At 39.8% G+C, this 15,529-nt stretch overlaps 1 protein-coding gene across 3 annotated transcripts in view; it reads left to right on the top strand.

Annotated features, from left to right (window-relative positions):
• dph6 (diphthamine biosynthesis 6) overlaps positions 1-15,529 on the top strand; it is a 56,717-nt gene that overhangs the window by 18,919 nt on the left and 22,269 nt on the right. For all 3 annotated transcript variants that reach the window (XR_003270656.1, XR_003270655.1, XM_026152162.1), the window contains exons 6-12: positions 4,669-4,730; positions 5,033-5,127; positions 5,221-5,314; positions 7,137-7,287; positions 7,666-7,791; positions 11,304-11,433; positions 11,560-11,734. Coding sequence is in view for 1 of the 3 variants with exons in the window: in XM_026152162.1 (XP_026007947.1) it covers positions 4,669-4,730; positions 5,033-5,127; positions 5,221-5,314; positions 7,137-7,287; positions 7,666-7,791; positions 11,304-11,433; positions 11,560-11,734 (833 nt within the window). In the remaining 2 variants the exon portion in view is untranslated. The remainder of the gene's footprint in view (positions 1-4,668; positions 4,731-5,032; positions 5,128-5,220; positions 5,315-7,136; positions 7,288-7,665; positions 7,792-11,303; positions 11,434-11,559; positions 11,735-15,529) is intronic.

Raw genomic sequence — 15,529 nt, 5'->3', positions numbered from 1 at the left:
GTTGTTATACAAGTCACATTGTGAGATGATCATCCTAAATTTCTGCCATTGTCAGGATTTTGCCTTGGATTGCAGAGTGGTTATAATGGACAACTTTGAACTTCACACATGGTGCAATGGAGGGCCTCTGACTAAAGATGTCGCCATGATTTTTTTTCACATTGTCATCTTTTGTCTGGGACAGAAAAAAAAAAAAAAGCAAAACAAGTGGGGATGTCTTCAAAGTCAGAATTCTGACTTTTTCTCTTTGTTTTTTTCCAGTGGCCCTAATCCTCTTCCGTAGATAGTCAATAACAGACATGTGATTTCAGGCTGCAAGTTTAGCTTACTGCTCACACGTCAGGTTCAACTGCTTTCTGCTTTGACTGTTTAGAAACTAACAAAGATGAAGTTAGTTAGACAGATAGGTAATAGATTATTTAAAAAAATTAAAAAATACATACACAGTATTCCCACGCCGGACGGTGCACCTTTCATGGACTCGCGACATCATCTGTAAATTTATATTGCAGGAATTTCATTGCATGTTTCTATAGGTATTTAATTCTTTTTTACATTTCAATTATTTTTGCAGTAAAATAAGCATTTTCTAACCTAGAAAATTAATAACAGAGTTATAACAGGGTTTTCAAAGACAGTGGGAAGGTTTATAAGAGTGTGGGGGAGGATTTTTATGACTCAAAATTAATCACTAATTAATTAATTATTAAAAATAATGGAATAAACATATGGTTTCTACTTTGTGGATTTTTACCTTTCGACCTAATCGAGGAAATACTGTATGTATACCTTTTGTTTCCAGTCAAATTGCATATTCAGATCCACTGTTCAATTATAGTAATTGAAATATCCTGAGTGTACTAGTACAAATCAGAAAGAGAAGCAACCAATCAGAGAATGTGCTGGAAAAAATGACTAAATGAGGAATAAGTTCATTGGTGAATTCTTAAATAAACTTTTCCAGCTCTTTTAATTTGATCCATTAAAATGTTCCAAGATAACTGTACTAATTTTACTTTGCTGTCAGTTATTAGAATCCATTTATTTTTTAAATTTCCATTATATGGCATGCACTGGAGATTCTGTTGTTCTTCTGTTCAGTGAAAATTATGAAATTCACGTGTTAAAAACAAAAAGACGTTCTCTACTGCAGATGGTTTGGGCTGTTTTGGGGTTGAGGTTTACCTTAAATAGTTTAAGAATGATAGGCTGCATTTTTTGTTTGTTTTTTAAATTACACATTGTTCAGTTTCACTCTAGATCTGAAAAATATTTTCCACAGGTTCATTTTGGTCCCCAGTTTCTTCTCTATCATTTGTTGGACTGGAAAGATTTCATCTTGATGTGATTGCTACGCGGTTCATGCTGCCCATTATTTTGCTAACAGACACTGAATTTCAGATAAGAGCTTGACAAATTTCACATATAACCTTAATCTTATCATCCTTTGTACCGTGCTACTTCCCTCTTCTCCTTTCTTCCTCTCTGTTTTGTATTCCTCTGTCTGTCTTGCGAAGATTAGGTGATAGTGAACAGCTATTGTTTTGGCGGGGGTCTTTGAGTGCGTTGTTTAAAGGCTGGTGCAGCTCACCTACTAGGGAGGAGATGCTTATTTCATCCATTTAAAGGCTAAAATGTTACACATCATGAATCCAATTTTCTCTGCCTTTTCTCTCTGAAGGCAAGGATTAAAGCTGAGCTGTCAGCTGCCAGATCTTAAGACAACCTGCGGATGCCTGCGATACTGCGCTCAGCTCAGCTCAGCTCAGACAGTATCTAGAATCTCCCAGTTTTTAATTTGGCATTAGGCTCAGTAAGCAAAATCACAGTCACTTTCAATTAAATAGGTAACTCACTGCTGTGGGTTTACATGAATCAACCTTTTCGAGATGGGAAAACCCAATCGCGATCGTTTAAAGGAATTAGTACAACATTAAAAGAAATAATTTCATTCAGTGACTTCTAAGATTTTCTGTAGAGATCAGATGGATTTATTTTTTCGAGAACACGTCTATGCTTTAAAACATTTTTTATTATTATTTATCGGTTAACTTCTCCTACAGCTTGCAGTTTTAGTGTTTTATATGTGTTTTTATATTTTTAGATTGTTTTTAAAGACTATTTTTTAAACCTCGGTATAAAAACATAATTGTATAAATGACTCTCGGTTTCCTGGTAAACTTTTTCTTCCTCCTTAATTTCAAACCCTAAATGTCGGCACTGTTCTTGAAAAGAAATGCTCTCCCTCATTACTGGACTCCCTGGTTTTAAAGTTCACTGAATTTAATTGGAGTTTTATAGGATAATACGAGGTAAAAAGCCCTTTTAAAGGAGAGCTATTCCTCTCAGTCTCTCTTAGGAAAGCTCCTCTCTCTACAAAGTGCGATCTTGCTGTCTCTGGCGACAGACTAATGGCAGCTTCTGGTGGGCTTATTTGGGTTTAATGTGGCATAATGAGGTTAGGTAATTGGGTTTAGGTCAAGTTGTAAAACAGGTTCAGAGGAGACAGAGATGTGAAGATCATGTAAATGAGTGATGTTAGATTGCTAAAGGCTCACACTGGCGGCTACTCAAACACTTTGCAAAGAATGTATGTTCCAAGTACAAGCTCACTGCATCTACTCTCATTTCCAGTTGGTTTGAGTAACCTTAAGTCAGTCAGAAACGTCAATTAAGAGAACACTCATACAAGTGCTAAGTGGTCTTGGGAGAAATGCCTCCGCATTAGTGTCGTCTTTGTATCGTTTTATCACTCACTCCTGTCTTCCTGGTTTCCGTCATCCTCTTCTTTCCTTGTAAATATCAAATCATGTATGATATATTATTTAAGAGTGAGGAGGTTAATGAACGTATTAAAAAATGCGGCATCCCCTCAGCAATTTGGAGCCAATTATTAAAATTTGTTAAAAGGCATGACTAATTAAAGAGGATATTTAAATTGGATTGAATTTTAATGCTTTTTTTTCATCTCTCCTTATTACCTTTGTGGCAGGGTTAAGATGAGAGGATGTTGAGATTAGATATTCTCACACTAATTAAGACCACAGATCCCCTGGGAAGAGAATAAGGGTCTGCTCATTCTCTCTCCACACTTTCTCCACCCTCCTTCCCTCCCGCCTTCTCACTGTTATGGCCCTCCGTCCCTCCCACTGTTGTGGCCCTCCATCTCTCCCTGTAGTGCCGGACCACCGGGGCCCGGAGGAGAGACACAGCTGGGATTAAGATGAACTGGGATGGGATGCGACGTCCTTCCTTCACATCACCTCTGCCTTCCCTCACGTCTCCCATCCATTGCTCCCCATGGGGGCCCGTTGATGACACGTTAACCTTTGAGGCTGTCAGGCCATGAGAGAAGAGAGATTCTCACATTTCGATTAACTTAGTTCCTTTAATTAAACACATGAACATGCCAATGAACAGGATCACCTGATGTCTAGGAGTAGTGGAGCTATATTAGATTTTGAGAGAAATAATTTGGGTCAGCAGCTTTTTTTTATGGCGATGACATCGTTGTCATGTTACTCATCAGTTATTTGATAATGATTATGTCGATCAGTTAATAGGCAACCACAGAAAGGGCAAAGAAAAATGATGAAGAATAAGGAGAGACTTCACTAGCGGTCATCGTATTTCTGTAAAACAGTCAGGTGTTTTGCTCTAAAGATGCAAGCATGACTTGGCTTTCTTAAAATATAGCATTTTACATTCGTGTCCTGTTATGTTTTTATTGTTCTATTCTTTGTAGAGAGCACCTGGTACTCAAAGCTTTGTGTTTTGTTGGAACAGCAAAGAATGTGCAGCAGGAAATCATTGGCTGCACTTTCTTTGTGAAAGGAGTGACAGGGTGAGATGGAGTTCTGCTTAGTGCCCTCAGGAAAGAGCCTGTAGAGCACAAAATCAGGACTCAGTGTCACAAAGTAGTAAAACCCTGCAATTCTCAACAAGCTGAGTAAACTCCTCGCTGTTTTCAGCCTTTTATTCCTACTAATATGTAGAGTGTTCCTAAATTAGAGCTATCAACGCACTAATCTTTCATTTAAGCTCAGGTCTGGATTTGGATATGTTATCAAAAGGGGAAGCGGGCTGCTAGTTGGATTTACTTGTTTTTGTGTCTGGGGACTGAGGGCCAGTCAGCCTGTATTTTAAAAGCGTGGCACCACTGGATATGCATACAAAACTCTCCACCACCCTTCTCTTCCCTTTCTTCTTTTCGCTCCCATTCCTGTGAGTCACTTCCATGCACCATTTCAGGGGAAGGGGAGGGGAAAGCCAAATAAACAAGATCTCTTTCCAGAGTTTATGTTCTCAAAGGGAACTTGTTGGGGTGGGGGGTTGTGGGCGAAGGATTGGGGGGGGGGGGGGGGGGGGGCTGTGGCCAGCAACTGAAAACTGTTGCCCTTACCCGGAGAGATCTGTGTACACTACTTGCAAAGTCAAACAAATAGATCCAGGGCGCAGGTTTACATGTGTGTTTGTGCGACTGCCCGTAAACCTCCCTGCCTGTCATCTTCAATCACTGTGTTGTGTTGCTGATCCGACCGCGCTCTCTCTCTCGTTCTCTGTCTGTGCATACGTTTGTCTGTTTGCAATGGTGTTTGTGTTTGTATTTCTATCTTTGTGTATTGCTTTGTGTACATTCATATGTGTCTCTTCCCACATGTGTGCCAGGCCTGGATCCAGAGAAGCACTTAGGAAAACCTCTGGCTGACATGGAGCCCTACTTGAAACAGGTAATTGGATGGCAGATACTCCACCACACTTTCAGCCTCTTATCTCCAGGACATTACCTGACGTTCATTTCAAAGTTGGCTATGAAACAATATGAAATCATGTAGTTAAAATGATGTATTGTCTTGATGATTTATATATATATATATATATATATATGTATAAAATATGATTTATGATTTAATATAAATATATTTTTTCATTCAGCAATTTATACATTTTAAAATCCAGTGTTCTATTGAAAATTTGGGATTGAATTGAGATTAAAAAATTATAAACTGAAAGTTTTTCTCTCCCTGAGTAGCTCTCCCAGAAGTATGGAGTCCATATATGTGGGGAAGGAGGTGAATATGAAACCTTCACCCTTGATTGTCCTCTCTTCAAAAAGAAGATCGTTATGTGAGTAAAGCATTATAAACTGTGTCTGACACTTTTGCAGCATGTGTGTTCTTTCCCCAAATATATATGGACGTTCATTGTGCGTTTGTGCAGTGATGGGGCGGAGACGGTGATCCACTCAGCAGATGCCTTTGCACCGGTTGGCTACCTGCGCTTCACTAAAATGCACACGGAGAGCAAAGACACCGTGAGTCAAACTTCCATGAGTTATAACTTGTTTCGCAAATGAGATCAATGGCGTTCAATGCCGAATCGATAATTTTACAAGCAAAAGTTTGAGTCGCTTCGGGATTGATTGCTTTAAAACTGCTCTCAGGGCAAAACAAATACAAGAACAAAACCCTTTGGTGTCTGATAACTTTGTTGAGGAGAAACACAGCACTGCAGGGCAGGGTTCAGATCGACCTCCAGAGGGCCTCTCTCTTGCTCCGGCGCTCTCTCTCTTACAAACTTTTGCTCTCGGTCTTTCCCTTCATCCCTCACTCTCTCTCTCCTCTAGCCCCACATGGCCTACTTTGACGTCTGCAATATTCACTGCAGCCTGAAACTAGGCCCAGCTTAATAAACATGTCTGCTCACATTAAGGCACTTTGCATTCAGGTAGCTGGCTAAGCGGACATAAGCAAGGGTTGTGGATGGGGGTGGGGGGGAGTAGAAATTGGCTTTTGGTAAATTAGAAGCTGCGGAGGGCCTCACAGGCTTGAAGATTTGCAAACATTTTACTTTGTCTGCAAGAGCGGACAACTTTAGAATCCTTAAATAATTCCCAGAAAGTTCTGATCGAGACATTGCCTTCATTTATGTTTACTTTTTAATTATGCTATTTTAGGTTGTGTAGTTCAATAAGAAACCTATTGGCTTATTGGTGTTCCTGCTGAAAGCAAATGCTCCTTGTGTAACGGTGCTGTGAGCTCAAAGTTGCACTGTGGGATTAACATGTCTCCAGGGTGGAGCATGTGATTTCTATGTGAGTTTCATTGTGGGTTTTTATGTGCAATAGAGTGCGTTTGTGTTTGTATTTATATATGTATGTAAGTATATCTTGATGCTGGATGGGGGGATGGGACTGTTATGGACAGAAAACATACCCCTGTCCCACATCTTCTGTGACCCTGCAGCCTCACTCCCTACAGCTATATAATTTTTAACTCCCCACACTCCAACCCCCAACACACAGACACATTCACAGCCTCTCAGAGCCCCTCTAGCCCCCCCTAGGTTGCTGGGGGAAGAGCACGGAGAACCAGGGCCTGCACGAGTGGGAGCGGAGGGGGCGGGGGCAACCAGGGGAGAACCTGCCCTGGTTCAGCCTTCTGAAGCTTTTCTCGTCAGGGTGACAGATCTGCGGTGACACCAGCACTAGAGGAAACCGCACCAAGCTCAGGGGGTGGGGATGGACCACCATCATTTGCCCTCCGTTAATGCTAGTCAAGCTATTTTTCATGCTGGCCAGGAGAGAGGGGCTGAAGTATAATTAATTTGATTATCATATTGCCTAATGCGGTTGACAGCCGATGAGGGGGTGAATGAGTGTTGGGCATGGTGAGGGGGGCGTTGTGAAGATATGAAATATGTATTTAAATATGTGACGCCCCAGCAGGATTTGGCAGGTAATATGTATGCCTTAGAGAATGGTAATGATTTGTTATTTAAAGGAGTAGCAGAGTGCAGAGGGAAAGTATAAGTAAACAGATGAAATCCAGAACATGTCTCACCCATCCAGTCATGAGTTTTGACTGACAGCCAGCGTGATTGAATCTACAGTATCAGAAAACACCACTCCCTATTCGCCCGAACCGCGAATATGTTAGCATGTTGTTTCATATTCATTCACCTTGAAGTTATGCGTGTCTGGGTCCTTGTCATGAAAGACTGACACACACAGCCCACTTGGTGGGGTATTTGAAAAGATTGGCTAATTATACAGCGTTTTGTCTGTCTTTGCAGAAGGCTCCTTGCTCTTTGCTGGGCATTTGGCCTGATTTATTCCCTGTGGTGCTTTATTGCAGGATGTGGTGGCGAGAGCTTTGCCCCATGGTAGTTGTCCTTGCCAAAATGCCATTGACAAGATGACTGAGGAGGTGGAATATGCTGATCAAGCTGAAGACAACCAGCACGAATTTTCATCAAACTGTGACCTTAGTTGTCAGTGGGGCCACGGTGAGATTCATTTATTGGGAGAATCGCATGCACTGATATGCATGCATGAGTCTATATTTATGTCTTGGTGTGCCAGATGATATCTTTGTGTGGTGTAAGCGGGCTGAATCTGTGTCATGTGGCCAGCATCTTAATGCTAGTATTTCTGAATGATTGTTTGACAAGACCTGTCATTTTGTGGCAGTCTCTGACTTAATAATTCCTCTGACATAAACCGTTTATGCACAGTTTGTCTCTTAAGCAATATTTAAATAGTTATAAATGAATAAACAAACAGATTGATCTCTCATTTTGGGGTTTCTCAAAGTTATGAACAGAGAAAAAATACTTTAAAAAGTAAACTAACATTTTCTCTTCATCTCGTATCTCTTCATGCAGACGTCTCTCCATCTTGCTCTTTAAGAAGTTCCGGAGGTTATCAGTGGATCTGTGGCATCAATGGCCTGCAGAGCCAAGACTCTGGGATCCAGGGCCAGACATCGGTAGCTTTCATCCAGCTGCAAAGTAAGGGAAAGTATTAAAAGTGTTGAGCTCTCTGGAAAACCACAAGGGTCTGCTAGAAAATTCTTTTTTGCCTCCCTGAAATCGCAAAAGCACATAACACACAAAAGTAAACTATACTTGAATGAGTTATGTGTTCTTCAATCAAATAAAAATGACATCTTTGATATGGTCGAGGGGGGTAGAATATAATTCTTTTGTGCAGAGGTAATGTAAGCTGTTCAGTAAAAAACAAAAAAAATATGGCGGGCTTACTGTGCTGCACTGCTCACTTTACACCCACCCTCCACACCCACCCACCAAAACAAAAAAATGAAAGAAAAAAAACAATGAAAAGAAACACATGGAGAGAATTTTGTCCCCTGAGTGTCTTTCTTTCTCCTCGCTGGGTTAGCTAAACACACACCAGGAGAAGTAGCAGAGTTTGACAAGTCATTCTTACTTAGAAGTGCTCGTCAAGGCAGCAGGCAAAGCATGCGTCAAAGACTCTGTCCATGACAAGAACAGGATTGCATGCTGGCCACCAAGCAAGGACAAGCATTGCAAATTAACGAAAACTAAAGCTTTTTACACACACGCAGTGTGCAGGCGTGTTGGGTGGGTTATCTTTTTTTTTTTCCCTGCAGAAGTTTGAAAGTGTAGGCTTTTACAGTGTATCACAGTCTTTTTTTCTCCTTCTCTTTTTTTGATGGGGAAAGAGGAGCGAAAGATGAAAAGCATATTTAATGTTTATCGTGGTGCTTGGCTGAACAGCCTTCACAGTGCAGAGACAATATTAAACAAGTTAATATTTAATGAACAACCTCTTTGTATGAGGGCGAAGTAGTCTGAGACGCTAGTGTCGGCAAAGGAAAAACAAACTTGAAGCTCTTTCAAATGATTGTAGCGAGAAAGGCTTTGCTTTGAGCCCTTGTGCCTGCGTTTGCATCCAAAGCCTACATCGTGTGTGCATACTGTGCTAGACTGCACTTTACAGAAGAGGTCCACCATTACCACTTTAAAGCAATAGATTTCAATGTCAGAAAACATTTCTAATCTATCCACCTTTTAAATACTAAAGTGACAGAATTAAAATGACATGAATATTGAGTAAGTATGCAGTAGGTGTAGCTTTATGCCGAATTGATTCAGAAAAGTAAAACAAAAAAATCTCAGGCTTTTGGTAAATATAGCTGAAAATGCGAATCTTGTTCAAACCTGTCCATTAACACTAGTGGATGCAGTTCAGGGTTGTGCTGTGTTGAAAGTGACACATTTATCACTAGGTTCAAATTAGTAAGGTTGTTGTGTTTTTTATGTAACATGGTTTAGGGGGCTCATTCATATGGCTGACATGTTTATTATTTATTGTCTGAAAGGAAATTTCCAGTCTTGCTGACTAGTTTGTGACAATTAGGAAAACAGTTGTTGGAGACCAGGTGGCGACCATGTGCAGTCAATGCCTTTGAAATAATGGAGACCAGCTCTATTATGTCAAGACAACAACAAAACTGGGATAAAATGGCGATAAAGCAGTCTCCTATCAGTTTTCAACAGGGTCAAGATGGAAATTATATGCAATCTTTTTGCAATAATGTGGCACACGGCATGCCACCCACCCAATCTTGGTCATTCACTGGGTCAGATGGGTAACATTTATAATTTATGCATTTATAAACAAGCAAACAAGACACGGTTTGTAAGGGTTAATTCTTGTGTTACAAATTGCTGTGTACTGTGTGCCGTCCTGAGGGCTGACAGTCAGGTGGAGCGCAAGATTTTTTCTCCGTGTTTTTCTCCATATTTTTCCATTTAAATATGAGATATTAGATACTGTCAGAAACCAAGGTTTCCACGTGTAAATGAAAATATTGTTATTGTCCCAGATCCCTCCAGGTTTTTCCGCTCTGTGTGAAACTGAGTGGGAGCTGTGCACTGGGGCTGCTATCTCAGATCCTACAGTGAGAAAGCTTTGGTATGATTGTGTTTCTGAAGAAATGGGCCAGTAGAAAGGAGAAGCCAAACTCCTGAGTGATAAGATCAACCCAAACCTAAACATCGTTCACTCCTTCGTTGACAGTTAGAACTTGTGGTTCATGATGCCATAAACATGTTACAGAGTCCAGTCATTTTTACATATTTATTAACTCTCAAAGTCTGAAAGTCTGCTGTTTATTTCAGTAAATATATGCTTCACTCCCTGTAAGCCCTGTGATGTGTTTAGAAAAAGAAAGAAATAAAAAAGTGACATGCTGCAGGAAAGCCATCATCAAAGCGCACTGTTTTCTTAGGAATCTACTGTAGTTTTTTAATTCTTTAAACTGAAGCGATTTTCGGCTGTTGCCTTTTGACACTTACTTCATATTAAATATTAAAGTTAAGTTGCACCATTAAGTTATGTTCAGCTCTGCTCTCTTTCAGTAAACTCCTATTATTATCTTAGAGTAGGAATATACAGGGAGGCAACTTGAAACAGAGTGAGGACTGAGTAAACAGCCGGACAGACAGTGCCAAAGTTGCACTCAGAGCTTTGAGCCATCCACAAGTGCCAATTATACACTTGTTCTGATAACATCTCTCCCACTGATTACAAATAAATGAGCACTCCTATCAGCAATTATCGCATACATATCAGTGGCAAAATAATGTGTTAAATTTAGTGCAATTTGCAGTAAACTACCAGCCACAAACCTTAGTAACTCATGTTTGTGTGTTTCATCATTTGATGGAGCAGAACTCATCAGCGCAGACTGACTTTAACCTTTGCCAATCTGTTTGAGAATGATTGCAGTCAGTCTGAGTTAGACTGAGACAGGTTGTCTCCCACCAGGTGAACTGGTGACCAAAAGTGGTTTTCTATTGTCCTATTTTTACTCTAGTGGGACTGAGCTCTTGCAAAGAAAAATCGTATTTCTTGTAGGTTTATTTTTGTTTTTCAGCCTAATCATGACCTGCTTCACATGCGTTGATATCTCTTTGGACCTCATATTAAGTATCCCAGTAAAAAGATACCAAATGTTCAATATTTGATCAACACAACATCTCTTATCGGCTTAATTTGTCATGAAATAAGGAGAGAACAGGTCTCATATGACCATGAAACTGCTTGTCAGTCAATCATGTAAATACTTTCTATAATGGATTATGTGTAAAAATGGCTGAAATTCCCAAACAGTTAATGAAAAAGTTTTGGTAAACCTCTGAAACATATTTATCATTTGCTGTAGAATTCACTGTGGTGGTGTAATAAGACAACATTAAAAAATATCCATAAAATAAAATAAAAAAATCTCATTTTCATTCTGTCCAGAAACTTAATGACCTCACTGTAATGGTGCTTAGCGAGACACTTTCATTTGCCACAGACCTTTGCATTTGGATTTTATTTGGACTGTACTGTACTGTTGTTTTATTGTATATTGCACACAAAAGCCTTTTGTAAAAATGCATATTTTAACCAAGCAGTAATAATGTTAGGCTAGTGTAATTTATTTATAATATATTATTATCACTTCCAATGTATTTACTGTCTATAGGGGAGTTGGACAGCAGGGGCTGGAAGATGAAGGACATTGTTCTGGTTCACCTGTACGTAAAAAACATGGAAGATTTTGTTGAACTCAATGCAGTCTATAAGAAACACTTTGACATCAACCCTCCAGCCAGGTAAGTGTAAAACACCTTCAATATTTACGCTGCTCAAACCTGCATTTACAGCTCATTCTTATTCTGTGTTTATTTTATTTATTTTTAGTACAGCAATCATCCAGTTTTCTTCTTGTTTTTGTGTAGGGTGTGTGTCCAGGTGCCTCTACCTGCTGGCCAGCTGCTGCAGATGGACTGTCTCCTCCATGACTGGACCGAGCCCCTGGCAGAGGGCTGCTTCAATCAGAAAGAAGCTCTGCACGTCCAGAGTCTGTCCCACTGGGCCCCAGCCAATATCGGACCCTACAGCCAGGCCCTCAGAGTAAGTCTAGAAAAATATCCCCAAAAGGGAAACTATTTCTTCTATTTACTTATTAATAAGTATTTACATTTCAGCCCTGTTATTCACAGAAATTATTGGTTTCCAAATGATAAAGTAAGTTTTTGGCTTGGACCAAGCAAAAAATAGGAAACATTACTGTAGAAAAGTAAGCATTAGATTAAAGAAGGATAATCAAGGATTAATCTGATGATTGACAAACCTTCCTGGTGATTCGTATGCTTTGTAATTGTGCGCTCTTGAAAGGCAATTAAAATTGTGCTTGTCCGTCTCTTTTGTCTTTTGTTTATATAGAGATGCACATGTGCGTATGCATGTGATTGTTCTGTATGACTTGTGTTGTGTATACATGTAAATATGTATCTCTTTCATAGTGGGGAGTGCATATTCATTTTTGCACTTGTTTGTAAAGTTAAAACTCAAACTTCTTTCATATTGTTTCAAACCCAGAAAGAATCTAGAATTCAAAGGGAGAGAAAAGGAAGTGTGGGCTGTGGTTGCACGGTTGGCTTGGTGTTGTGTTTACCCAGTGTGTATTATATAGGATTACACTTGTCAAGGTACTGTCAACAAGGATAGTGTCCATCTCCTCCACACCGTCCTTGATGTTGCAGCCAAATCCGTCTATGAGTGAGAACATGTGTGGATTAGCCATTCATTCAGAGCTTGATGGCAAATCTCTCCAGTGTGTCACCGAAGTTCAGTTTGGAGTCCTGAGATGCAACCTACAGAGTCAGGTTTGCTTTTAACATGCCAGCAGTGTTTGATTTCCTCAATGGAGTCTCATCGAGACATGAAATTGATGTCAGCTGTGTGCATGCGATGTTGCCTCTGGAAAGCAATCTAATCTTTCATTCCTCTAATGATCGTTCATATCCAAAGCAATTTGAGAAAACAATGAGAAGAGTTTGTTCAGAGCTGTGCACGGAGCTTCGTACGACCCCTGCGTGGTCTCTCAATGTGTCTACTCCTCCTCCACGCTACAATGGCTTAATTTGATCAAAAATGTATTAACGTCTCTTCAGTACAGATAGGGAGTTTTACATATTGATACAATTACCCCCTTGCTGTGAGCAAGCATGCAGTCCCACCCCTCCTCTCACCAGCACCATGGTGATGCCATCTTAATGACACTTTTTTTCTTGGTGAGTGTTGGCAACAGGGACAGGGCGAGAACAGCGACCAAAGAGCTCTTGTGGAGAAACCTTCTCATACATTCCATTCCACGGAAATGAATTAGTGAATAAAAGAGGGATTTAACAATACAAAGGGATTGGAAGTTGGGGGGAATGGATATCAGAATATTAGATCATAATCATGACCAGAGAATCCAGTCAGCTATGTGAAGCTCAGCTATTTTTAAGATAATGAGTTGAGGGGGAAAAAATGGAAACAACTGGAAAAATAAAAAAGGTTTCTGTTACCTTTCTTTAACAATTATAGTAAATATATATAGTATATATATGTATATATAATATACATATATAGTAATGCTAACCATGTGAATCTAGGGTAGTCAGTCAGGGCTCTAAACTAATCAATGTCCAGCTGTACTGGGATCAGTTTATTCTTTTGACAAATGTCCACTGGTTTGAAAGACAGCACATGGCTGCTGACAGAACGCTCTGCCCCTGCAGGACTTAATTACAGTAGGTCTCCACATTGAGGCTTGGTACTGGTGGAGGTATAGGGAATGGCATTATGGATTGGCATTTGATGGATGCTGGACCTTCAAATTCTATTCGTCTATTCATCTGTCTGCTCAGCTTGTCATGTCTCTCTGCTTCAGCTTTCTGAAATGGCAGGCTGACTGAACGCCGGCTTGGCCTGGTAAGCTGACAGATTTAGATGTGACTTGATTTAAAGAATTAGTTAACCTTTATAATGTCAAAGCTGGGGGCCTCTTGAGGGCCTGTTGGTGTATTGTATGTTGATATATAATATGGCATCAGTTTAGGTTAAAGCCGCAAGCCATAAAGAAAAAAAACACTAATTTAATTTATGCCCTTTTTTTTAAAATAATGTTTCATGTTGTTTCATACCTGACAGACATGTGTTTACAGGTTGAATTCACTGTGATATGAACTGTAGAGTAATCTTATCGTGTTATTAGTGAGCGTAGCTGTATCAAAGTTCTTCTCTTTAATTGTTTTGTTTTGCTGTCTTGTTTGTCAGGGATCTAATGAAAATTTAGCTGTCATTTGTTTTAGACGCAATTTACATCATCTAATTAAGATATAAGAAATTTCAGTCTTTTACTACAGCAATCAATTCATTAAAACAAAGAATGTTTCTCAGTTGGAAAATATCAAAACAAATTTTCTCATTACAATGAAAGACGAGTAATGGAATGCTTTTATGAAAGCTTTTAGGCAATTCTTTTGGAGTGACATAAAAGAAGCAGGAGGCGGGGGAAGGAGCACAAGTCTGTTTTTAGTTGGCTATGTTCCATGTTTTACACAGAAATGCATTACTAATAATAATAGATTACGCTTATTAGTTGCCAGATGGATCAAATTGGTCCATCATTCACTAAAGTCAGAGTTAGCAACAGGGGTCTCTTACTTGCAAGATCTGTTTAAATTAATGCTGGCCGTTCAGTCACATTCACTTCTGAGCAACATTTACTGCGGCACGTACGATACCCAAACCATGTCTGAACAGACAAACTATCAGCTGGATGGTTGTTAAACATCTCCTCTTTCCAGTTAAGGTAAGTGGCTCACCCCTGGGATATTTGCTGGGACATTATTCTCACTGATCAGATTCGGCGAGGTACGTTTGGGGAGTTGACTGCGCTAGCCTCAGGTTGCTGGTGAGCACTAACCCCTTGCCTCATTCCCCTAATTGTGAGTGACAGTCAATATTGTAGAAGATTGTCATGCACAAGCCCACGATAGGATTTGCATTGGATTTTGAGAATTGTCAAAGTGGACCGTGAGGCATCAGGAGGGAAGTGAATCTGACGCTGCCAATTAGTATCAAAGGGAGGAGTGTGTTGAGGCAGGCGGTAGAATTTGAATAATCTTCTTACAGGAGCATGAATGTCTAAAAACAAAGAGCTGAACTTTGTTTGGCCCTTTTGATGAAGAGCTGAGAGGTCAGGCTGAGTCAAAGTCAGACTGGGCCACCCGTGCTGGACAAAAGAGAAAATTGCTCTGCTTGTTTAAAGCTTCAGTTTAATTACATTGAATACAAGTTAAATAACAAACATTGCTTTAAGTCTGTTTAACATAATTGACATTGTAGATGGAGAGGAAACACAATATGAAAGAACTCTGAATGAAATGTGACAAATGTTTCCAAACACAACTGAAAATAGACTTTGTGGTTTCACGGTAAGCAGCTGAAACTGCTGACACACAATAAACAAAAATATGTGTATATGTTCTTTGCAGCTTCAACAGAAAATTAACAATAGATAAATGTACACAAATAAGTAAATAAAGACTGGCAAACGGTAAAAATGTGGGTACGTTTTATGGGTGTCACTCTGAATTTTTCACTCGTGTAAAGGAGCCGGCATGCAAAATTCAGCAGGCCCCTACCACATCAAATATGCCCCCACCTACCGAAACTTCCTCAGCCTACATCCAGAGACTACATCTACCTCAATTACCACAGAAGAGTAATTAGCCAAAAACCAGTGTGTGTGCACGCATCTGCGTTCAGGGAGGTATTCATGCAGCACGAACAGATTAATTAGGACATTTAACTTCATTTCTAATACAACAAAATTAATCCCATAAAAAATGAGGGATCTCAGAGGAGGTGCCT

This window comes from Astatotilapia calliptera, chromosome 19, assembly GCF_900246225.1.
Source record: "Astatotilapia calliptera chromosome 19, fAstCal1.2, whole genome shotgun sequence".
In the NCBI taxonomy this organism is placed as follows: domain Eukaryota; kingdom Metazoa; phylum Chordata; class Actinopteri; order Cichliformes; family Cichlidae; genus Astatotilapia; species Astatotilapia calliptera.
Note: the sequence above shows the minus strand (reverse complement) of the source record. Positions and strands in the feature narration are given on the sequence as shown.